Below are 26,066 nucleotides of genomic sequence, written 5' to 3' on the forward strand. Positions count from 1 at the left end.
AAAATCCTGGGCATCCTGGTGACAAAAACCCTGTTCCCAGGAAAATTATGGCTAACAAATGTTTTATGCTTATTTCATTTTTGCGAATTACAAAATCAATGAAAAGGATAAACAGAAAAAGACTGCCCATTTTTGACCGGGTAGCTACCCATTTTTTGGTCTTGAACTTTACTGAGAGAAACTGTGATGTGCTTGAAAGTCCATTGAAATTTAGTGGCAGAGTATGTCATGCACAGTGTAATCCAATTACATGCGCTCACTTTAGAATAGACCTCGCAAAATGCGCGAAAGACCCTTGGGGTACTGTCTTCAATTTTCTATTTACACTGGAGAGAAACCATCAGGGGAAAAGAAAATTTCTAATCATGAGGTCATAGTTCTACGATTCTGCATCTTATAAATGGCTGATGCCATTAGGAAGAGAATGAAGAAATACCAACGATGATACTTGATTATAGCATGCAAAGGACACCAATTCATATAAGAGAGTGAGGCAGACTGTACAAGACCTCACATTGCAAGACTGTTTCAAATACCATTGAATTAAAAGATCCTACGATTATTAACAAACATTTATTTGTAAATAGTTTACTGAAATAGTGTAGTAGAATAATATACTATGATAATCAGATATTCATATTTTACTGAAATGTTAGTCAAGTAACAAAAAAGGGAAATAATATTGTCCATTTTGAGCTAAATTCCTGGTGATGATCAAATCTTTCTTTCAGACTGATACATAAATTAAAATATGTTTATTTAAGATTCAATATTAGGTTTTGAACATGTGCTGGTCCAATCGCTTACCTACTATTCGTTTCAAAGAGTAAAAATGTCACCGTTCCCAAAGCACATTACTTAGTTTTGCTAGATCAGCAGTCATTGTGAAGTTTTATAGACCAAGGAGCACACTGATGCAGTGTCTCAACCTTGAAACATGAACGTGAACTTTTGTTCATGCTTTCAGCGAATGACACCATCGAGCAACTTTACGCATGGCTGCTCCTTCAAGGAGAAGGAAGCAAATAAGAAGCCACTCACTGATCCATGCCATTGGTATCACATTTTCCAAGGTGCTCTCACATTGTATGCTCTCTCTCGCTCTATGGATTAGGTGAGCAAAAGAGAGAAGTCACTATGCCACTGAGGCCAGGCCCCAGGAGGAGGCGTGAATGGTGCCATCAAAATTGGTGTCCCCTAGTGGAGAGGGGGGAGGTGGAGGGCACCCACAATAGAAAGGGTAGACAATCAAAACTATCCCGCATCTATTGGTGCCTGTCTGCTCTCCTCTTTAAGTCCTTCAGAGAGACACCACTCAAAATGCATCCTGGCGTATCCAGGAACCATGCATGTCGACAAGTTTTTCACTAGGGTCCTCCGAGTGCTCTCTCGAGAAAGTAAAGGGTGCAGGGGAAGAAGGGTACCACAATGCCTTCCCCCAAAGCTCAATCCCTGTCCTTCTTTAGTGCCTGGCAACAGAAGATGAGACCAAAGTCCCTTGGCAAGGAGAACTACAGCGGGAACACTGAGTGCATATTCCAGAAATGAACAAAAATACTATAATAAAGTAATTGGAGCACCCCTTGCTCACTGCTCTTGTGTTTTGATTTCTATGGTACCCTGAAGCCTAAAGTCATGCCTTAACATTAACTCGTTCCGCTAACATTTGAAGCATTTCAATAACAGAATATCCAAATCCCAGGTGGCATCATAACATGAGGAGAAGGTCGTAGCTGTGACTGCAGAATGTAACCAAGTACAGTCGTAACCAACTCCGCAATAAGGAAATTAGCTTTACATGAACTTTATACAATTATTATTATTATTATTTTCACTCGTCAATGTGAATATCAAACAATCATTTCTGTTTGATTTACACAAATATTTACAATGACAAATAGAAAATGAACACAGTATGTTAGAGAAGACTGTAAGGAAATATTAAAGCGCTTAATTAAAATTACATTAATGAAAGAAGAAAATGATTCACTGAAAGAGTGTTTCAGTTAATGAGAAAGATCACAGAACAGATCATGCTCGTATTACACTGTGCATATGAAGCCAGGTGTTCCATAGCCTATCATGTATTTGGGAAATTCACAGAGGTGTCATACCAGCCTTGCAGACCTCTGAAACCTACACATTAATCTTCACATGAAAAATCTCACCCACCTGATATATCTTCCCTTCATCCTGGCAGGCCTTCCTAACAATGTCAGGGCAGCACTTTCCGGGGACTGGGATTTGCTCCAGGTGATACTCCTCAGCGTCTGGATGTTCCTCAAGTGAAGGGCAGATGCTGCTGCTGCAGCTCGTCTTGAGGACTTTCTTTGGTGCTTTGAAGTGCCCCTTGGCGCCCTTAGCCCCCCGAGAGGACCCTCCCTTGGCACTCTTTGTCCACCGCTGCCCCATCTCAATGCACATGCACTCCCGACAGGGGCCATCTTCCCACGTCTCGCCCACCTGTGCGAAAACACCATCCCAAATTGAACCACATCAACATCACACACTCTTCTTAAACCTTCTTCCCTTCAATTAATTTGATTCTCGATTCCTTGCTGAGTTGACGTGAAATAATATAAAGCCAAGGAAACAACTGTGTATTTTAGAGAAGGAAGTAAAAATCCAGATGTTTGATTGGCCAAGATGAATAGCACAACTCCCTTAATGATAGGGTTTGGTCCCATCAACATGTGAATTAACAAAAACAAAATCACATTAATGCGTCTTTCTATGATAAAAGACTTGATGGATTCCTTTACAATTGCTAAAGACAATGACTTGTATTTTCATTCACGTACTTTAGGATCTCTTGAAGCATTGATAGAGATATAATTACGATTAAAAAATCAATTTTGCCCGCAATGAAAGCATTCATTCTGCTGTTAGCCAAAGACAACATTTTTAATTGATCAAAAACAAATTTTTATGCCATGGTTTGTGAGATTATATGGTCATGCCTGGGATATGGACAGCACAGAATAAGGCTCACAAAGGAGAAGGATATTTGATTAGGGCACTAACTGTAAATGTGTCAAAGTTTAAAATGATGTCCCGGTATGATTTTATTTATAATGGATTTATGTCGGTTAGTCAAAATAATACTGAGAGCTGCTTATCTGTGATGCGTGCCATGTTCTCTTAAGGAAAGACTCAAAAGGAGAAGCTTACAACTCACACCCTCAGTCCACTGACCACCCATTGACAGGTCTCCCCATTTCAATTGACTGTGAATTGAAGTGAGAATCATCGTCGCCACTTCTGCCACCTAAAATGCTGGTAAGCATCACGTCAAAAAAAAATACATAAGCCCAAGGTGCAGTTGCATTTAATCACAAAACAACGTAATGATTTGCTGAGGCAGAAGGAAACTGAATATTGATGTTACTGTTTATTCAAAGACAAACCTTTTACATTGCCAGCTGAAATTATGAGCTTCCCCAATGCACTTTCGATAACTGCGTCAGTTTGATGCTCATTCTAATTTTATCAGTGCAATGCTTTGATTTGGCCAAAAAATCGCTGAGATGCAAGGTGTTGTTCAAAGTTGCAATATGGGCAGAAAAAAATGAAGAGGGGGTGGGTACAATAAAGGTCTCATTTATTTTAGGATGTCCTCGAGGTTCGTGAGTCATTTAAATGAGATGGGTGTGCACTTTAGCTGGAGGTCTGACGTCAGCACTCTTACTGAAATTCATCCCATTCCAATGACATTTTTATTGTCCCACCTCTTTCTTTCCCTCATCAAGCCCTTTGACACAACTAATTTTGCCCTGTATTATAGCCATTTAAAGTCCCCCTCCTATCCATAGTATATTATCCTGCTTCCGTGGGCTAAACTGTTTCTGGAATTGCTCTTTTCTGGTGGATGAAAATATCAAATTTGGGTTAAAATGGGTTATACACTCGAAACATTTTTCATCTCATTTGCGGTGATCCCCAGGATTTTTTATGAATTGCTGTTTTCCTTATTATTGTAGTTTATTATTACATCCTTGTTTTGGGCATCATAATAAATACATAACATGCATGTACATGCTGCCTGGGTTTTTATGGTTGGCAATTTACCTACTTCCAACAACAAAGGTCAAAGGTTTGTCCTCTGCCTCAGATATGGATACTGCACTCTTTACGTAATGCTAAACATCATGATTTCACATATTTTGGCTCCTGGCTGGCTAATTTAATCGACAGAAGATTGGTTCAATTTTCGTGACAGCATCCACGAAATGTTATTAATGAAAACATTTCTGTTTGGGATTTCATCCATAAATGATGTTTTTCAATCAAATGTTTCACCAGTGCTGTAATCAGCTTCACCTGAGGTTAAGGTGCTGCATGGATGAAGTCCTGAACAGAAATGACCTCATGTAAATTTAGCAGATTAGTTAAGTCAATAGGAAAACTAGGAGGTGTGTTTGGTGTTAGAGTCCGTTGGGGATCATGGAGTTCCTTATCACCAGGGGGTAGGAAGATGGGACAACTTGTGAGAAAGACAAATGGAAAGAGTCCGTTGCAACACATTGCATCACCAAGGAAAATGCAAGGGGAGGTACAATGCATGTCGAATGTTGACAACCACAAAAGTGCACTCACCTTTCTTACAGATGTAAATTTTTGGCCCTCTTCGAGCAGTTTCTCACCACCTTCCTCGCTGGCCACGTATTCATGCTCATAAATGCAGACGTCCTTAGGTGGTGCTGTGGATTAATATGACACTCATGATCAATCACGACGGACAAGATAGGGCTCATCACTCATCCCCATAACCATTTTGGCACTTAGGAATTACATCCTCTTCCCCAAAGTCTCCAGATTATGACATCGGAGTTTTTGATAAAGAAATTTGATAACTTTGAACCCACTGAAAACAAAAAAATAGGAACATTGATACGACTCATATATTTAGCAATTTCAAAAACTTAACCTTTGATAATTTGAATACCTTGGAATTACTATTTCCACGTGCAGCTTAATGCTAGTTGGCTGGAGGAGTCCAATCTGGCCCGTTATTACTTTTCGATACACCCAGCCGGATGAGATTTTTTTATGCCTTTTCATTTTCCTCCATGAGTCAATCTGATGATTATCACCACCATCAATGCCGTTTTGTTCCAACATAAATTTTTATTTTGATCTCCATGACCAGAGGGCCCTTATCTGACCCCTTTGTGGAAATAATACATAACCCACTAGATTGCATCTAATTTTTGCTTTCAAACCACTCATTCGAATGCCAAAAGAATGCCCACAGTTTATTGCTTCATATTCTCCCATTCCTCCCACCCGCTAACAACTTCCCTCCCTCTCCTTCCCCATTCACCATGCCATTCAGCGAGCAGCTGTAGACCTTACTTTGGAAGATTCAACATCCTTACTCTTCCCTGTTTGTATATATTCCATACTATAATCTTTGTGCCGCAAAACAAAGCCATATTCACTCTGAAAACCAATGCTGATGTACGTAGGTATCGCACAAGAGGTTGCCACCACTTTAGAATAACTGCTTACCACTCATCCAGGTTTGCTAAGAACCCTGGATATGCTGGTGTGAAATTCTTGATAGCACTACCGAGAAAATCAAGGGAAATGGATTCTGATTCTCACTCAGCAGGGAGCAATCCCCAAGATTGGGCAGAAGGTCCACTGGAAGATATCATGTCAACTGGTGCATAGTTTGCGTGTTACAAAAAGTCATAGAATTACAGTAAGCATTTTGGATAAACTGTTTTTTTGCCATTACTATTTAACAGAGGAACCACTCAAAATGGAGGATGTGGAGCTATTGGCTGTTAAAGAAATAATCTCCTTGAGATTAGAGGAACCACTAGTCAGGGAAGAGAAAGACCACCTGTTGGAGGATGCCCTGGGATTTGTGGTGATACTACAAGGTGCTTGCGGAGGGCCTGGCCCTGCATTAGAATGCACAAATGAAAATAAATATGCCAATCAAACGGCTTGAATTTGCTCCAAGAGACCTGCCTCTCTACGTTGGCACCTTCGCACTTTTGACACATATTTGATCTTGCTGGAATAAATGATTGCAACCTCTACACAGAAGTGAATGGCAGTGCAATCACCCTGAGAAAGCCCCTCCTTACCCCTAGGCCCTTACTGCATCTGAAATAGTCATCACCCAGCAGCCATAAAAAAAGCAATCATATGTATTCCTAGTGAGATGTCAACTGATGGGGAATTTTCGATCCCGTGAGTGAATTCACCCAATTCACATTAAAATTGTGCAACTATAAAAAACTTAACTTGAGTAATATATTTGCAAATGACAGTCACATAAAGAAATGGAAAAAAACATTTATATTGTTTCTTTTGCCGCTCTTTCCTTTTTTTCCTTTTGCCGCTCTTACCTTAGTAAGAACTACCTACTTTTCCCAATTCATTTTCATTCCCATATCCTCACGTAGAATTTAGCTAATTTTTTCCAGGCACTCTCTTTTTATTCCAGTTAAAGATTCTACATTCCTCTATAGCAATCTCCTAATCTTTGCATACCGTTTAAGTTTCAGTTCTCAACTAAATTATGATCTGAATTTGCACTTGCTACAGGAAGCTTCATGAGCTGATGAAGCTGTTCCTAAATCCATATCAAACTATGATTTACTCTGTTACCTAGCTGTTTCTCCTGGCATTATCCATGGATACCTAAGCTTGTGATGACGTTTGAATTGGATGTTAATAACTATCAAACCCTTTCTCAAGGAGAACAAAGTGAGGCTTGGCAGATATCTGGTGCCAGGAAATGAATACAGTTCTATCATGCTTCTCATCCCTGTTCTCTAAAATATACTACTCAACATAATAAGGGATGCAGGGCATCACAGGTGTCATATTGATATCTTAATGGACTCATGCATGGTAATAAATCATGTGCAAGTGTTGTTCTGGCTTCTGGTAGCTCTATACCACAGGAATCAAACCAAAGGTTAGTTTGATGAGTGAGAACAGAGGTAAGATGTACTAAGGCCAAGGTAGCAAGCAAAATTCACATATATACACCGCTGAGCAGTCAGGACCTGCCCCAAAAGTGGTTCCCCACTGATTTTCTCACACTCAGAAACTTGCACCCCATGGAATTCTGACAGACACATTAAAGCACATCGAGGATTTTAATCCAGGACCCTCTGGTTGGTCTCCCAATGCTCCACCCACTGTTTTAACACCATGCCATTCACAGGACGTATCTTCACGGCTTTTTTCTATCGGATGTGCAGATGAAAGAGTGCAAACAAGGAGAATGAAATTTAGGAGAAACGGAGACTCACAACATCTGTACTCCGGACAGCACTTCCCCTCGACAAGAGGTAACTTTTCCATGCTGTGGTGCTGGGGGCAGTCAGGCCTTGGAGGGCAAAGGGTCACATTGCACCGCTCGATCACACGAGGGCAGCACCCAGATTCATCCGTCCACCGCTCCACGCCAGGTTCCAACTCCTCTGGTCCCTCCTCACCCTCCCCGAGCCCCTCTGCCTCAACGGGGCTCCATGATGACAGCGGCTTGCATTTCCCAAGTGGAACGCACACTTTACGGCAAAGGAAAGTCACCAATCACTTAAAGTTGGTCTCATAAACAAAGTTAAGACTATCAATGTTACATATGAGGATTGCATAAAAAGTGTTGGTAACAGTTATGTGCTGATGTGTGCGTGAAATACTGAATTCAGACCGTTGGTTAAGTGTGTGCATGATGATAGATTGCATTGGGATTGATAAGATGACTGCATACCATTAACATCACTGAAAATTTGGCAATGCAAAAGATCTGAGTAAACTTGTTCTCCTGAACAAAATTAAATAAGAAAGTATCAACACCCAAAATTCAAAGTGCCCTCCCACAATTTCAATAAAAGCTATCTTTCTCATTCATTTTGTGTTGAGGACTTATTCTTCCCTTCAAACCACGGATTTCATTACCCCATGGAATTTGCAAAAAACTTGACATTGTTGCTTTAAGATTCTTTGATATTAATGAAAATGATGTAATTGACAATGAAAAAACGGAATCAAATACAAACTATATTTACTTAACAAATCAGTGAATGAACGACAAGAACTATCAAAAATGCAAGATATGTACACCATAATAAAAAACACAAAAATAGCAAATACTTTCAGCTTACATGCTTAAGTAATGCATGTATAGCTACAACAAAATGGCCACCTTCTACTTCCAACACTTTTCCTTTGATCCCCTGATCTAAACAGAGCTGAGTGTCTCATATTGTTTAAAATGGGGAGACCATTATCACATCAACTTGGGGAATGCACACCAATCAAGCCAATCAATGAAGCTCAAGATGTCTCACGGCCTCCCACGGTAATGTCACGGTGAATTTTCCAAGATGGCCACCCATTTTGAGGAACTTGAATTTATGCAAAATTCTGTTTGGATCACTTAGCCCAAAATATTCGGGATGCATTTTAAATTTCTTTTTATTGAGTATTGATAAACCAAACTATAATTTACTATCATAATTTCTAACATTTTAAAATGCAATTCACACCCCTACTGCATGAGCTAATTTATTTGCAATATAGGGGGGATGCAGCTGCAGGGAGTGCAAAGCCCAACAATGGGGACCGAGCTCAGATGGCCATAAATGTTCTATTAATAGTAATTTGAAAATACAAGCATTTGAACACCAAGGAGTCAGTGGAATTTTTCAAAAGTTCCTTCACTTAAACAGCTATAAATTGTGAGTTGCAGGTAGAGTATCCCATACAAAGGATTGACTGGGTTCAAAACAAATTGCGCATAAGGAAGGTGTACACTCACATATAAACAAGGAAACTAATCCAAACGCCAGTGACCAATGGGAGATTCACTGGGAAGTGAGGGGTTTAAATCCACATGCCACAGGTCAATGGAACACATGCATCCAGTGAAAGGAGGAACACACACTATCATACATACATATTTTTTCAAAGCAGTCAAAGGGGAAGTGAATCCTAATGCCAGGTATCACTCTGCAATGCCCTCTAGAAGAAACTAATTACATAAAATTGACTGCTTACAATATCCAATCCACTATCTAATTACTGGTTTGTTTATAGTTACCACATATGTATTCCTTGCACCCAGATATGGAAGTCACCATCTTCAACTCCTGTCCATAACCACACTCTGGTTTTACAGGCTCTGGGCACCCTGTGCTAGGAGTTGTTCCTGGAACTAGAATAACGATCTCTGTTAATTTTAGCATCAAACAGCAGATTCCAACAGGAGGCTGAATCTAACAGCAGTGAGGTTTTCAATTAAAGCAGCAGAGTCAAATATTTCAACAGTTATTTTCTGGCCCTCCTTCTAAATTAATGTCGCTTCATTGTCCCTCATTCCTTGTGCTCGTTTTTCCTTCAAATGGGAGCATGTTATGTGAAGTCACTCCATAAACACACATTTCCACAAGTCAAGAAAAATGAAACAACATACCTATCAACCCCAAAACCAGAAGGCACTAATTTTAAGCACAAGGTCGATCTAGGGTTTTCCACAGTGCAGCTGCTGAAGTGGGAGTGTATTGTTGCAGCCATGCTTTGTTAATTTCAATTTCAATTACTGCAATTTCATTATAGGACAAAATTATCTTTCAGTTGGAATGTCATTTGTTACCACCAATAACATGAATTTTCGAACATGGTACAATGAATTTACCACTCACTTTATGCATCCAATATTGTAAAGTAAGCTGTGGTAGTTGTTGATATTTGCTCTTTTGTTCACATTGGTATTAGATTGGGCAGATGCATCAGACCCGACCGCAGTCATTGAACACAAAGTTGTTGAAATGGTACACAATTTGCTGCTTTAATTTTATGTGACATGGTTGTCAATCTATGAATCCGATGAGAAACGGCTTAAAAAAAGAAGGTGAAAACATATTTGCAGTTCAAAAAACAATAGTTGTAAGGAAAAGTAAAGCTCTCAAGGTAAATAAATTGCAAGTGAATAGAGAACAGACAGCGTCAGAGTGAAATTGAACATGAATTTAAGTTTGATATTTCAATAATCCAAACCATCATTTTCAGCAAAGCAAAAATAACCAGTCGGACAGCATTGGCAGCTATCGTACTTCTGTAGCTTCTGTTAAAAAACTCATGCATTCACCATTAGTAGATAAAATTGAAAACTTCTCGTCACATCGATTGTTTCAAAGTGGTTGCACGATATGCCTCTTATAAAGGCATTCATTTGTGCCAAAGCTTCACACATATCTCAATCACACTGGAGGCAACATTAAGTATTGCACAAATACCATCATTCTCCCTGCTCTGACGATTCCCAGAGGAAGATCTGGACACTGTCATATGAATAGGCCTGACTGGGTGCTACATAGAACTGTTCATGTGCAAATAAAAATGAGAGAATTTGATAGAGATTCACCTTTAGACTTAGCACTCCATCGCAAACACTTGAGTAAAGGGAAACTGACACTGTTGCATCTTGAAGGGCAGAGCAGACTGAAGATTAATGTTCAAAAGTTAAAAAATCATATGGAAAGAGAAAATGTCAGTTGGGCGAGCAGAAAACGGGGTTAAATAAAAATAATAAAAGAATAACTACCGCACAAATATTTAGGGCAGCACTCATTCTCTGCCCCTGGCTGCTTCACTGCTGTCATCGAGCTTTCACATACAGTCTCCACCTCGGGGCAAGTTTGGACCTTGCAAACCTTTGATGAATCTACGCAAAAAATAAAATGAAAAATCAGTATCTGTCATTAATAAAATTATCACCCATCAGCTATGTAGTACAGAATAGAATTCCTGAAAATTGAGATTATCAGGGTTATTCAAAAGGGAGTAGCCACATTCATCATTTAGAGATTCAACAAAATCCAGTTTCAAGAAATGAAAATTGCAAAAATGAAATTTAAATAGAGTCAATCTGATCGATCCATAAGGGTGAGAATGGAGCCGTCTGCTAAATATAGGGGAAGGTCATTTTGAAAGTTATTATGTACTGTGGGTAATATGTTATTGTGTAGAGGCGGTCCCTTAAAGTCATTGTACACTTGAGGAACCCAAGAAGCCAGGCTACACATTACATGCAGGTGCAATGTGATGCAAGAAAGAAGTGTAAACCAAAGCACACTCAAGTAACTACCAATTAGAAGACTTGAAATTTTTATTTTATTAACATTCAATTACCAATATTAACTGTACAATCTTCTGCTGTAAAGCATTTGATTTGTTTACTCAACTTAGTGAGACATCTAAATCTGCTTTTCTACCTCAAATCAAGTATCAACACATTTCAGGATTAAGTACCTACGTAAAAAAGTAATAATTAATTAATCAAATGCAAAATACTTCAACAATTAAAATCCAGATACTGAAAACCATTTGGGGGTAGGGTTTTTCTTAGAATGATAGATTCAGAAAAAAATGATTGAAATAGAAACTATTTATCAACAGTGATATATGGTACGAAAATTTTAGGCAAATCATTTTAATTTTAAATATAATTTTCCAGTGGCACAAAATGGGGAGGAGAAGAGGAGGTTGACAATGAGGAATGGCAACAATGGGGATGAGGACATCCATCAACAAAAGAGAATGACGGAAATGTTCAAAAAATGAGAGACATGCTCAATCCAGATCAAAGCCTGAGTGTAAACAGAAGAGTGCAATATTCCGAAAACCACAGCGCAATGCATTTGTACACAAGATCTAGTCACGAGAAAAGTGTATGCCAAGATGGTCCCCAAGGTGCTATCGGAGGTGGCTCATGTAACAATCTCGTGTGGTCTCTTGGACTGCTGTGAAAGTGACCAACAGCCCCGATGGAGTGCCGCCAGACTTTTCTTTGTGTTGCCAAGAATGAAAGGGAGCCTGAAGGGCAACCATTTTGGAATGCTAGATAATGTCAAAGGCCATGACGAAGCGCCAGAGCAAGATTCATGCCGATGCCTTGCAGGAAGCATTCCACAAATAATTGAGGCACTGGCATTTCTGTGTCGAATTACCAAAATTCTTCAAGGGCGCCCTTGAAGAATTTATACTTTGATCTGCAATACATGTTTCCCTGGGATTCATTCAATTTATTTTTCAGACAGATCTTGCACACAGTTCATCATGAATAATTCTGAAAAATACTACATACTGAAGATGGAATATCTTCTTGTAATGACAAAAATATGAAACGTTAAAGTAAACAATGTTTAAATTTCATTCATTACTGATAATAATAACTAAACAACTACTAACAATGACTAAGGTGAGGCTTTAGAAAAAAACATAATTTTGAAGAATGATTTGGTGAGGTTTTACAACAGCAGTCAAAATGATCACTTTTCATGCTAATAGGCTTGTAATAACAGCTAACATTACCTTAACAATAAGCTCTCAATAGAAAAATAATAAAATAAGCTCTAAAAAGAGTTTCCAATGTGAGTGTTCGACTAGAGTTTATTGAAAGTCACAAATATCAAAGACTAGTACAAATTGCTTTGGTAGAGAGCGCATCCTGAATTTCAAATATGATCATAATGGCCACTGTGGCACTGCCAGTGTTCAGTTGAGCAGAATAACAGGACAAATACTGTCAAATAGGTGCAAATGCACTTTAACTCCCACCAGGACTTATTGCTGTGAGCAAATGAAAGAGCATGAAATAAGAGGAGGAGGTAGAGGCGTAAGGCGTACCTGTGCAAGAGCATTCTTCACACTGATTGGGATACCACACATCTCCGGGGAAATGGCCCTCCTCGTCACAAGCCTTGCAGAGGGAAACATCAATGCACTTCTTATCCTTCCACACCTGAAAGAGAGAAGGGAGATAGAATGCATTAAAAGAGCAAATGCAGAGAATTAGATTATTGAGGAGACTACTACTCCTGTTTATCCAGGATTGCAGAGATATAAAACATTTTCTTATGTACTTTCAAAAATACTGAGTGCATTAAATTCAATTTGAGTTTTTGAAAACAAATGTTGACCCGAATAAATAAGATACAGCTGAACTAACTTTCAAGTCAGAGCTGAGTTCTAGAAATATCTTACCATTGCCATGAAAAATATACTGGGTCTGTAGGACAAATAAATATATTAATATTATAATAGCATCTACAATAAAATGCAAGCCTAATGAGGGATAATATTGAACCACTGCAAATGAGCATAGGAATAAAATTTGTCATGGGGGCTACAGGCACACTTCAAGGAAACCTTGAAAAATTAGTTGGGGTCCTTTCTTAATACCACATGCAAAATCATTTATTTTTTCAATTTACGCCAGAGGTGTGCCTCCTCCTCCCTCTCTTCCCTGGCTAGAGCCATCCAACGGGGCCTCATTGAGATAACACAGCACTAGCTGAAATATTTCTACATGATGTAACTCTGGATGTGACACGACAGCCACGAGATAAGAAATACCTTGATTGGAGGAGAAAAGGTGATAGCAAAGCACTTCGACTCATTCTAAACAAGGGTCAGAATGAACTTTGTTGACAAAGAACACTAATTTTGAATTTATACTATCACATTATTTCAATTATAAGCAATTTTTAAAAACATGAGATTTTACAAAATGTAGGTGTCTTAAAAAATATGTAACATTGTATTTATGCACATTACTGCAAAATATTGTTAATTTAATCCCACATAAGTTAAAATACATGTAACTCGGAACAAAGAGCAGTCCCAGACCAAATGCATAGAACTTCACATGATTTTGGAACATTCATAGATATATGAATAATATAATGATATATAAAAATTATATATAATAAATTTCCCTATGGAATCAAATATGAAACAAAAGAACCAGTTTTTAAGAAAAAGATGTTTAATCTATTAAAAAATAAAATGTTCTATTCTGGAAATGAATTTCTGCAATTGTCTCTACACATCAATTCTGACTTAACCAAATTCGTCCTTTATATGTGTTCCTATCCCTTTTCCTTATATCTGTTTCTGTATATATGAGTATTTATTCGCCGTTTGGCTGGATTTCGTGTTTGAATGTGTGTGTATATATATATATATATATATATATATATATATATATATATATATATATATATATATATATATATATATATATATATATATATATATATATATATATATATATATATATATATATATATATATATATATATATAAAATGGCCTTCTCGTGAAAGAGTGGAGAGGACGTGTGGGATAGGGGTGAGGAAAGGAGAGGTAAGGGACCAATAGGAAATAGACAAGGGGAGGGAGGGGATATGTAGGCAGCTATTGAATGCATTCAGTGGGCGTGGTTCAGCCCAGGGGGTTTAAATGACTGGGACACCCAGATATGCGCCATCTCGCGGGTTCTCACCTCTATTATACTTGCAGATTTGGGAAGGATTTCAATCACCGAAACGGAGAAGCAGTCATCAAAAGATTGGTTGTGGGAAGCAGTGTGAGTAAGGATGGGATAATTTAGAAAGGTGGGAGATTTGATGGAATAGTGGTGGTTATTCATGCGGAGGGAAAGTGCGGTCGTGCATTTGCCCATGCAGAAAGCAGGGCAGATGTTAACAGGAGAGGCGATACATAATGTTTTTTGAGGTGCAGGTGGCATCAGGTTAGGAGTTGGTAATAAGGGAGGGGGAGGGTCTTAGAAGATGGCAGCATTTGCAGCGTGGGTAGTTGCATCGGGCGGGGAAGAGAAGGGGGTGCTTGCAGTTGCTTTTGTCAACTTGAAGTTGTCTCGCAAGTTCAATGGGTGTTTAAATGAAATGGAGGGACAATGTAGGAATAAAAGTGATGTGGACTGATTTTTATTAATAATTGGGAAGAGGTCACGGATTATATGTTTAATTTCTTTGTGTTCTGGGGAAGAAAGTGGTGAAAAGATTAGGGCATATTGGGCGGTTTGGCTTTGGGAGAGGAGTACTGTTCAGTAGTTTTTCAGGGTACCCACATTTTCTGAGAGAGTCATGTAGCTGGTCCAAGTCTTTCTGTTGGGAGGGGGTGTTGTTGCAGAGACGGAAGCCAAGGACAGAGAATGAGAAGGGGATGGAGGGTTTTGTGTGAGGTGGATGGCAGCTGTCGAAATGAAGATACTGTTGCTTATCGGCTGGTTTAATGTGGACTGAGGTGAAAAACGTATTGTTTTGGAGGTGAATGTCGATATCTAGGAAAAAGATATTCGAGTCAATTATAGAAGAAGTAAAAGATACCGAGGAGAAGGAGGAGTTGAGAGAGGAAATAAAAGAGGATAAAGTTTTGCGTCCATTGTTACAGAAAGTCATGTTCAAGTTTAGCCATATAAAGATTGCCGTATGCAGGAGCCATACGCGTGCCCATTGCAGTGCCTTTTATTTGCAAATATATTTTGTTGTTGAATTGGAAAGCATATTTGGTGAGGACAATTTCCCTCAGTTCAATGAGGAAATCTGTGGATGGGGTGTGTGGTGTGGATCATAGGGAGAGGTAATATTGCAGGGCTTCTAAGCCTTCTTTGTGGGGAATGGAGGTGTGGAGAGATGTAACGTCTATCGTGGCCATGAGAATGGTCGTGTTGTGCGGAATTGGGATTGAGTGTAGACGTTCCAGAAAGTGGTGCGAATCTTTGATGTACGAAGGGAGTGAAGTGGCTATGGGTTGAAGGTGGCGGTCTATTAATGTGGAGGTTCATTCTGTGGGTGAGTGGATGCTAGAGACAATGGGGCATCTGGGATGATTGGTTTTGTGAATTTTGGGTAGCAAATAGAAATGGGGGGCCTTAGGATTAGGTGCCAAAAGAGTGGATATATCTTTGGGGGAGAGACTTTCTTTGGGACCAAAATTGGATAGAAAAGAGAGAATATCCTTTTGATATGAAGGGTTTGGATCTTGGGGCAGGGGGGCATAGCAAGAAAGGTCGTTTAATTGGCAAAACGCCTCAGCGTTGCAGTCTTTTTTGTTTAGTACGACAACGGATGACCCTTTGTCTGCGGTCATGATTATTATATTTTTGTTCGACGCTAAACGTCTGAGAGCTTCTCTCTCAGAGGGGGTAAGGTTATCTGTTGGCTTTAGGGAATCTATGAATTTTTTATCGGAAATATTTGTCAGAAGGAGATTGATAAAGATCTTTCCTAATCAGGAAGCAACATTCCACAGGGGCGTGCTCTTCACTTAAATCCGCCATGTGGAAAACTGAGGAGCAAGTGAAACTTTTGAACTACAAAATGAATCGTTGAGACTGAATACAGCCTTCCCAGATGGCAATGCCTTCCTAGAGTTGTAGTGATAAGTTGCGCTATGCTTGCCTAGGGGAAGAAATGCATAGCTCGATAGCTCCACCAACCACAGCACTATTCCAGTTATTTTTCGGTACCCCCTCACATATGTTAACAAATTCATCAGCGTTAAGTGCAGCATGCAATGCTACAATAGCTATGAAAGCCATAGTCCTTACAATACCAGAACCTCAAAAAATCTGCACCAAGAATTTTTTTAAACTAAAAATGCGGCACTTAGGCATAAAAATATGGGCCACATTCTTTTTAATAAGTAACCTGAAAATGTGAGGAATCTAAACAAAATGTTCCAATTTAAGAACATACTTGGCTCATATCTCTTAAAATATATGTTTTACTCCGTTGATGAATATCTTCAAGTCCTATTTGCAACTGTATCATATTTTGACATGTTCTATATTTGTACAACAAATCCTTGGACAAAATGAATGATTTGATTTGAAATACACCTTTGTACTTTTTCTTTTGTACTTCCTTGTGTTTTACTTTTCTTTCATTGCAACATTCTGTCACTAATCTCACAATCAAGGCTTTTTGTAAAGGTTTATGCCCACAATTAACAAACTTTTCTAAATGCATCCCACAAAGTCCATGTATTGACCATTATTGGGAAATCATCTTTCACATATTTCTCAAGGAACATATGAGAGACATTCATGGACCACTTTTTTGGTACCTGTTCTGACCCTAATTCAAGACATAAATCCTTTTCCCTCAATTTTCCCAACCAATGAGAAAGCATCATCACGTGTGTCAATGAGACATCAACCCACCTTCCCATTTGGGCAGTAGCATCCATCAATGGAACTCATTGAGCAAAGTTCAGTCTTGTGGAGATCACATGTTTCAAAGCATCCTGTGCCACACTGATGGTATTCCAACCCTGTGGGAGAGAAGAACACAAACAAGGATTATATTCATGCAACTCTATCAAAAGAGGCAAATCAATTATGCATATGCAGCAAGGGTACTTCAATCAATACGCTTGTTTCTGGCACCAATGGTCAAATATACCTTCTGGGCATTCAAATGGGCAGAGCTGATGAGTCTTCCATTCAAGGCAAACGCCTTCCCGAGAGCACTCCCTCGAGTAAGCATCCAAGCTTTGACATGAGGACTTCTCCTTGTCAGTGGAATGGCAAATATCACTACGACAGGACACTAAAAATGGTTCAGGATCTACCACTGGATGGCACTGATGATCATGGAAGAAAGCATCAATCAGAATTAACACAAATTTCATTTGCCTTCCACACCACAACTTTTAATATCTCATGATCATTACTTGAAACAATATTTGTTTTAGTGGCACAATGAAGGCGGAGCAAACAAAAATTTGATTCAACATTGAACAATTAGACTATTCCTGGTGGAGCAATCAAATGTGAACTATTTATATTTCTATAAATACAGCAAACCGCTGGGATAAAGAAGTTTTCTAATCTACCAAAAGATGTACATTCCTACAGCCAAGAAAGGTAAATATTAGAGAAGATAGATTTCTCCAACAGGTACCAGTATTTCTATCGATCCATAAGGAGAGGAGCATGTTGAAATCCCTACGACACAAAACCCACTGACCATGTCCTCCCCTCTCAGCACTCACTTGATATCACTTCTCATGATTTAGATCATGCGCACTACACCAATCTAGTGAAATTGTCTTTATTACTTAATGAAATCTCTGCTTAAGAAGCAATGAACATACATTTAAGAAGCAAAAATGACTCCAGTGTTAAAAATGATCAAACAATAAACCTCACAAAATCAAATCAATTAATGGGGAGAGGTGGGAAAACTACTTCGAAGGATTATGCTTAGGAAAATGCATGGGTCTATAATACCCCTTCACTATCTTGCATGGAAGACTCCAGTGGATATAGTACTAGAAATAACAGACAACTGCATAAACAGCTAAAATTTGATCTTTACAATATTCATGAGTGCAGATTAAATATTTAACTTTATGGTTCTAAACAAACGTTGACATTTTTCATGGTTTAATTGCTAGAAACAAATGAAAAATAATGACAAATAACGAATATTATGTAGGGACTTGGTTAAAAATATCAGAAATAAGGTCTCTATTGAACACTTAAAATGCAAGGGGAAGAGGGGATAATTATAAAGAAAAATTTTGATTGATTGCTGCCAATGTTCTGATGAAAAGTGATATGATCCACAGGATGGATGCTTTCCTGGGACCATTATTTGTTTGTACTTCATGGTTAATCAAGAATAATTAATCCATTCTAATGTGTAAAATGCGATTGTTTGACAAATGATTCTCTTTTCCCTATTAGTGATTAGAATAAAATGGAAGCAGAAGAATAAAGAATGGACCAAAGCCCAGGGGCTGCAGAGAAGTGATGATGAAAAATTTAGTCAATAGAAGACTATGCACTTCTCAACGTCACTTTCACACCTAAAAATTAAAATTACTTGAATACCAATTGCCTGATATTGGCATTAGTGCTGTGGTGGTTTCCAAGTTAAATTGGCATTGATAATTTTAGGCTTAACGTTTCTGTTGTATCCCAATGAGCTAAGTCATGAGCAAGGTGTTATTATTGCTGCAGTGCACACAACATGATGGCAGCAAGTTATCACGTAAAGAGTGGACCAAATGACCGAGAGAGCACAATTACCTCTCATGCCTCTCCATTTTTAAGTACCATTTCTCTAAATCCATATCTAACGCACAAAGAAAGAATGAAAGACTGCATTTCCACAGGAAAGAATTTATTTCGTTGACTAGTTTCCCTACACTGTAGCATCATCAGGACTTTGGAAGACTCAGCGAAACTACTCCACAACGATAAATTCTTTCCCATGGAAATGCAAAGTCTTTCATTCTTCCTCCGTGCGTAACATGGATGGATTTCCACAAAGCATCGGCCTCAACCATCTCTCGAATGAAATCCATATTAGTTACGTGGTTTGGCACAGAAAACTTTTGTTGGTGCTTCCTGGGCAACCAGAGTCTGGGAAATTGATGGTCCGCTGTATCTCCCTCTCAGGAATAAAAGGGCACACACTCAACAAGAATTGAGGGCAGCAAATGGGGGGGGAGAGAGACTAGAAAGGAGGCGCCCACCTACCAATCCAAATTTCTCCTTGTCCATCAGATGCAGACAGGGGTCATCGTCTGGAGGCAACGGAGGGCACTCAGGGATCACCGCCACTTTGCATTCCTTGTCTTCCTCTCCTCCCAATTCTTAACACCACAATGAATAACAATGGACACATGGTTAGGTAAATTAATAGGAGAATAAAAAATTCCATTACCATGAGTCTTGATCGATATTGATGTTTATTGGCTCCTAAAAGATATGCTCGAGACATGTATGGAACATATCACAGAGATTGCAAATATGCCAGACAGACGCAATACAAATGCAATTGGAGTTTGAGTACAAGCGATACAGCCATAAATAAATAAATTAAAAAAAGGAAACAAAAAAGTAAAGAGGAGCAGTAACAGCTTACATAGTAATAAAATTATGTATCAACAGAGAGAGGCATGGATTCATCAACACTATTGAATTGATGCCTGCCTCAGTTTATTATTCAACACTTTGTACTCCCTTCTTCCCGATTCCATATTTACATTCTTCTATTTTCTTCTCTCATCTTTCTTCTTAATCATCTCATCATTAGTGTTCTTGTCCTTTCCTATTTACCATTCCTAAAGTTCCATTTGCAGCCTTTGCTGTCCCTTTTCTGAGATTTTCCCTCATTTTTTCTACTCCCCCGACCCAACTTATTAATTTTTCAACTGCCTCCTGCTCCTCCTCTCTTTTTACCCTGATCAATGCTTCTACATTGGATTCATCCATTGCTCTTCCTTTTTTACTGTCATGAATCACATGCTACACTCCATTAGAACTGAATCATTATCTGAATCCACATCAGCTTCCAGGCAACTCGGTGCATTGTTATGCTATTCATACAAATAACGCATTAAATTTATACATGTAAATCTGTGCCTAAAACCTAACCATAATATAGCCTAATTGATATCTCTCCAAGTCCCCGAGTATTTTCGACATAAACCTACGCCCACTGAGGTTTTTCTGTGGAATAGTCTAACTGATACCTTTCTGAGTCACCTGGCATTTTCCATGCATACCTACGCCTTCCAAGGTGTGTAAATCAAGTGTTCCTAATTATTATCCCCTATCTCCTGCAGAACTCAATTGCTTTTATCCCATGTTCATTCCTCGTACCTAAACCTTAATGCCCCACCAAACCACCATCTCTTCCTTTGCCTACCATCGCATTCCAATTCCCCATCACACTATTAACTCTTTCCTTCCAGGAATACCAGCAATTGTTTCCTATAATTGACCGTGTACCCTAATGACTTCCCTGTTATTGTTTGTTGATATGTAGACCTGAAAATTGACCAAGGTTTTTCGTCCAGCTTTCACTCCTGCTAATGATATTCTTTGAGTTTCCTGCGGTATATTGACGATATTTTTCGTACCATTTTTTTCTCAATATTATTGCCACCCCTGATTGGCTCTCTTCCCCTCGGCGGTAAATTATAATTGTTACTCCAACAATCCCCACTGTACTTCCATCTGACCTTGCACAGCCATAAAATATCTGTATTTCCTCTATCCACTTCCCACATTGTATTTATTTTCTAGTTTTCCCGCACCTAACATCATCCTAGCACTGCAAGCCCCTATTCTAACTGGCTTGGTCCTCTTCTGCATCTGCATCATCTGCTGCTGCTGTTACAATCAATTCTTTCATGCAAGGATTTCATGCGATGTTGACTGCAGAAGCCCTGCATCTCCCATAATAATAAATAATTGCCAATTGCTTTTAACTTTAGGATTCCAAATGCTAGCATATAACAGTTTTGAAAATGAAGGCCCACTCACCTGGAGGCAAATCAACCAGCCAGCTCAATCCAAAATCATCCGCATCGTCCGTCACAACTCCTTTACTTGTTTTCATATCATCCATTTTATTTTTGTTGCAGTTACCTGGCCAATCAATTAAAACATTTAAATGGCAGGACCTAATTAACTTTCAATTGTAAGTCTTAAAATTACACGCTATGAATTCAAGCTTGAGTTAATAGACATCACACAACATGAATATGCACAACTAGTGTCACTTACCACACAGCCCTTCAGTTTTGTTGACATACAATTGAGATGGAAGACGAATCACAAAAGCAAAATTCTCAAAATAAAATGAGACCTCCAACTGTATTGGTGGGATTAATACATTCACATCTTTATCTCCCAGCCTCTCCACTTTAATCCATTCATCATCATACGGGAAGGAATGCAGTGTCTTTTTGTCAACACTTACTTGAATCTGAAACATTGATTGCATGATGTAAACAGTTCCTGTGTTCTTGCAGGGAAAATACCATGAATCTTTACCTTCAGAGCATCAGCAGAGATGCACAAATGACTGGGATATATTACCTCTTTATTTTCCTCAATCCTTTGAAGGTGGACAGAATGTTGTTTGAAGAGAATGGTAATTGCATGAGTGCAGGTTGAAGCAGGTTTGTCTAAGCATTCCTTATTCTGAGCCAGAACCTAGATTATAAATATAAACTATGTTATATAAGCAATGTGATAGCAATAATTTTCTTTGTAAAAAATCAATAAGTATGATACCTGTGCAACATTATTTGCTTAAAATTTCAATAGATTACTCAACTGCTGTCTCTTTTAATTCTGATATCTCATGATTTTTTTCTAAAATATAATACATGAAAATTCCATTCAAATTAAATAGTAAACAGTTAAGATCACAGCCATACGGTGAATTTTTCCTTACTAAGGAAACCATGCCTAATTTGAAACTTGAGCGCAAACAATGGACATTCCTCTTCAGCCTTGCCCAGAGTTAATTAGGCCATGCAAGCTATTTTTCCCAGAAACATATTCAAACAAATGACATATTAAAATATTTAACAAATTCCAAAGAGACTGATACAAGAAAATTTGGCCCCACATAATTTACTTATTCTGTCAACCCACTATGATAGAAAAAACACCAGAATTCAGTTCCTCAAATTCTAAAAGTGAGTAAAGAAGTCCCATTATGTATGTGAAAAGAAAGTACAGTTTAGGAATTAGCAGTTTGGGCATAGAAAGCATTCCTAAGAGGAATCTGGAAGGTTTAACTGGAGTAAATAGGATGGAGTACAATGAAAAACATAATAAATATCAAAATGTGAATGAAAATGGAGGGGGGAAAGTGGGTGGAGCTTGAGAACAGGATCAAGAGAGCAAGAAAGGCAATGATGGGAATGGTAAATATTTAAGACGTTATGGGTCAAGGGAGGGATGATTAGGAGGATGGATAAAATAAGAAAAGGGAAGAACATAAACAAAGAAACGAGATGAAGAATAAATAGAGAGCTAGACAATTAACACTAGGGAAAAATAATAGGTTCCAAGAGATGTGGCAGAAGGATTTCAGATAAAAGGAAAAGTAAAAGTGCTACATAAGAAGGGAAGAGATTGGTCCGGATGGAGTATGGGAAATATTATACTCACCATAAGAGATAAGACAGGTAAGTTATTAATAGAGCCACAGAAATTGAGATGAGTGGATGGTGAAGAATGGAGAGAGAGAGGGAGGAAGACAAGTGCTGTGGTTTTAAGATGGGTGGGTGAAGAGAGGAAGTTGCGAGGGAGGGAATAAGAAAAAGGCAGAGGAAGTGGAGGGTGTAGGAAATATTGAAATGTGTTAGGATGTTGAGGGCCGTGATGGAAGAAGGGAGACCATTGGGAAAGCAGGCCAGAAGAAAGAAATGAGTGGGCTGTAGAGACAGCAGGAAGAGAGGCAGAATTTATGAGGAAATCAATAAAGATACAGGAAGTTCCTAAGACACATACTGGTAGAAATAAAAAGTCATCAGTGCCTGTCAAAAAATCTGCCTTTAAAGTACATAGAATACTTTGATTGATTGTTATGAAAACTACAGCATGAACACCTTTGTTCCTCCACACATCAGTTTCCACGTGAATCACTGTTTCATGTGGCAACATTTCAGTATTATTCATTTTACTTTTCAATTTGATTTTCAACAAATGCTCAGACACATCAGAATCTATATGGAATATTTGCCGCTGCATTTTTATAGAACATGGTTCATTTCAGTTACAAAAATTTCCAAAATCAGTTCTAAAAATTCTAAATTAAATAATCAAATCAAAGAAAACATCCTCCAATTTAGCTTCTATTTTATCCAACCACAGTTATCAACCCAAAGGCAGTATTGATGGGGAAGGGTAGAGTTCATCTAGTACTAAGCCCAATGGCATGTGATGCATCAGGGTGATAAGGGGGGCCAGTTCCTTTTCCTGTGCTGGTTATGGTTTCCCATGATCTGGTGCCCAAAAAATCACACCGCTTGGGCGGAGGGCTGAGGGTCCCCAAAGAGGCTTGCCCAGGAATCGATCCCTGGCCCTTTGGTGAATTGTCCAATGCTCTACCCCAGGGACTACCATCTTTCCTTTCTTTATTATATGCATGTACTTCGATTTTATCAGCTTATGCTTGAGCGTAAATTTAGTAAACACATTCCTCTGTTGAGGGACATCTTCAAGTGCTGGAAGAATTCCATCAGCAGAATGGTCACCTTCAAGTACATCAAGGCACTAACCTACCATGCAGCAAAGTGGAGCTGCCTCTGCTTGAGCATCTCTAACTTGAAACTTCCTTTCCAATGAGATGATCGGAATCTACTTCTAATCGTACAGAAACTTGCCTTTCTTCTTACAATAAAATTACCCTAAATTTTCAGCTCTTTTTTTATTTCCTGCCGATTACCGAGGAAGCTATACATCCACAGGAATCATTTCATTCAACAGATGTCTATTCCATTCCTATATCTATCTTGCATGTCCAACATTCTCCCTTCTACCATTGCCTTCAACATTAAAACTTTTGACTGGGTTTCAAATTCCCAGCTACTATGGAAACTGGAATTCAGGCAAATGAGTTCTCCAACTGATAAAATCTTATCTTGATAATCCAACACAGTTAGTTGAATTAAATGGAAAAAGGTAAGATATCCTTCCAGTCAAATACCGTGATCATCAAGTTCAGTCCTTACACCCTTGCTGTACCAAGTGATGAACAATGTTTTCTTTTTTAATGCAACTTGTAATATCACAATGCTTCTAGATGATTCCAAAATTTTCAAAGATATGTAAATATCCTCCATATGTTAATGATTTAATAAGCAAAACCCTCTCGCAAGCTATAAGTTGGTTTCCTCTTAATCATTTAGCCCCTAGATTGGATAAAACACAGCATTTTACATTGCACTCTTAGGTCTTAGCTCAGCTGATAGCAATTCAGTTAAGTTGTTATGAATTAACATCAATGGCAAGCTAACATGGGACCAACATATATTTGTAATATCTAAGAAAATTTCTAAATCCTTGCTTATGTTGAGAAAACCGAGGACATTGAGTCCTACCTGCAGTATATTTAAAAAAAATGATCTACCACTTCCCTCACGTACGGTGATTCATTCTCCCCCACATGAAGGCCATAAGAATTATTATTTTCTCCTCCCCGAAAGAACCCTGCAGACCTCTTTCTATAAAGCTAGGCATACCAACAGCACCTTCTTTAATATCTACATGCCTAAAATGTTTATGGTTATCTATGTAAATGCTCTTCTAGGCCTGATGTACTATATGTCTTCAAAATACCAGGAGACTATATTGATTCAGCCTTTGGCAGGCTCGCCAAGTCATTGTCATGACAGTATAGGCTCAAGATTGATCTTGTACCAGGATGAACTTACAACCTCCTGAAGCAAGATATCTCTAGCCAGAATTTTAGTGGAGCCCTATTCCCATTGTTTTAAACTAAAGCCCTCCACTCACCAGCTGAATTCTAAGAGCTCAATGGTAATGAAATGCATTTCTAATATTCACATTGCCTGCCCTAGGAGAAGTTTTTTTTGCATTTATTTTATATTGATGCTTAATTAACTGTGCTGTTTTTTACTTGATGAAATCTATAATGTTTAACACATTGACTGAATGAATGAATAAATGTATTATTATTAACATTCCATCGCTAATAAAAATGCCCTGCAACCGCTTTTCTTGCCTCCTCTTGATTTCTCTCTATAATTTTCTCTCTCCCCCCACAAGAGAGTGTACTTTTTCATTTGTCTTACTTTCTGTCCATTTTATATTTTCCATTCTCCTCCATATCTCTTAAGCCTCCAAATCTTCACCTATAATCTTGTGTCAACGACCAAGTTTCTAAGCCATACAACACTATGTATGCTTCATCCAAGTATTACACTGGTTATTTGTTTCAAAATCCCACAGCTGTTTGCACTTGCATGCAATTCACAAATCACACCCCAAACTCATATTGATAATCATAATTCAGTTTTACGTATTAGTAACATTATAAGTGCTACAAGAAATTTCAATTGGATTAAGAATCATGTTTTTTTATGCAAAAAAAACTATATTGGTTCCATCACAGAGGAACTGAAAACCTCTCAAGCAAATAAAATATATGATATCAAACCTACCTGGAACTCATGTTCTCCTGCAGGGTTTATGTCTCTCGCTGCCACATACGTACAGTTTCCATTAAAAGTGTAATTCACTCGATCAAAGGAAAGGTAGTGGGGATCTCCAAAACAGTCACATGTGCCTACAATAAATAGTCGATTAATATATAGTGTTGTTGAAGAATCGAAATGAAATGAGTATTCTAATTTCAACAACTACTTGGAACCCTTCAATAAACCTAGAGAGGGTATACGCAAGAGTCTTTGAAGGTCTTTTAATCAAAATTGTTATGTAAA

At 38.4% G+C, this 26,066-nt stretch overlaps 1 protein-coding gene across 1 annotated transcript in view; it reads right to left on the reverse strand.

The window, feature by feature from the left end:
* LOC139692782 (hemocytin-like) overlaps positions 1-26,066 on the reverse strand; it is a 201,104-nt gene that overhangs the window by 18,585 nt on the left and 156,453 nt on the right. Inside the window, exons 64-76 of the mRNA XM_071591062.1 lie at positions 25,788-25,912; positions 21,685-21,801; positions 21,370-21,571; positions 21,127-21,231; positions 19,333-19,448; positions 17,246-17,426; positions 17,005-17,114; positions 12,661-12,775; positions 10,577-10,696; positions 9,074-9,187; positions 7,281-7,538; positions 4,597-4,700; positions 2,173-2,463 (exon numbers count right to left, since the gene is read on the reverse strand). Coding sequence (XP_071447163.1) covers positions 2,173-2,463; positions 4,597-4,700; positions 7,281-7,538; positions 9,074-9,187; positions 10,577-10,696; positions 12,661-12,775; positions 17,005-17,114; positions 17,246-17,426; positions 19,333-19,448; positions 21,127-21,231; positions 21,370-21,571; positions 21,685-21,801; positions 25,788-25,912 — 1,958 coding nt within the window. The remainder of the gene's footprint in view (positions 1-2,172; positions 2,464-4,596; positions 4,701-7,280; positions 7,539-9,073; positions 9,188-10,576; positions 10,697-12,660; positions 12,776-17,004; positions 17,115-17,245; positions 17,427-19,332; positions 19,449-21,126; positions 21,232-21,369; positions 21,572-21,684; positions 21,802-25,787; positions 25,913-26,066) is intronic.

This window comes from Hetaerina americana, unplaced genomic scaffold, assembly GCF_022747635.1.
Source record: "Hetaerina americana unplaced genomic scaffold, ioHetAmer1.1.p SCAF_41, whole genome shotgun sequence".
Lineage (NCBI taxonomy): Eukaryota > Metazoa > Arthropoda > Insecta > Odonata > Calopterygidae > Hetaerina > Hetaerina americana.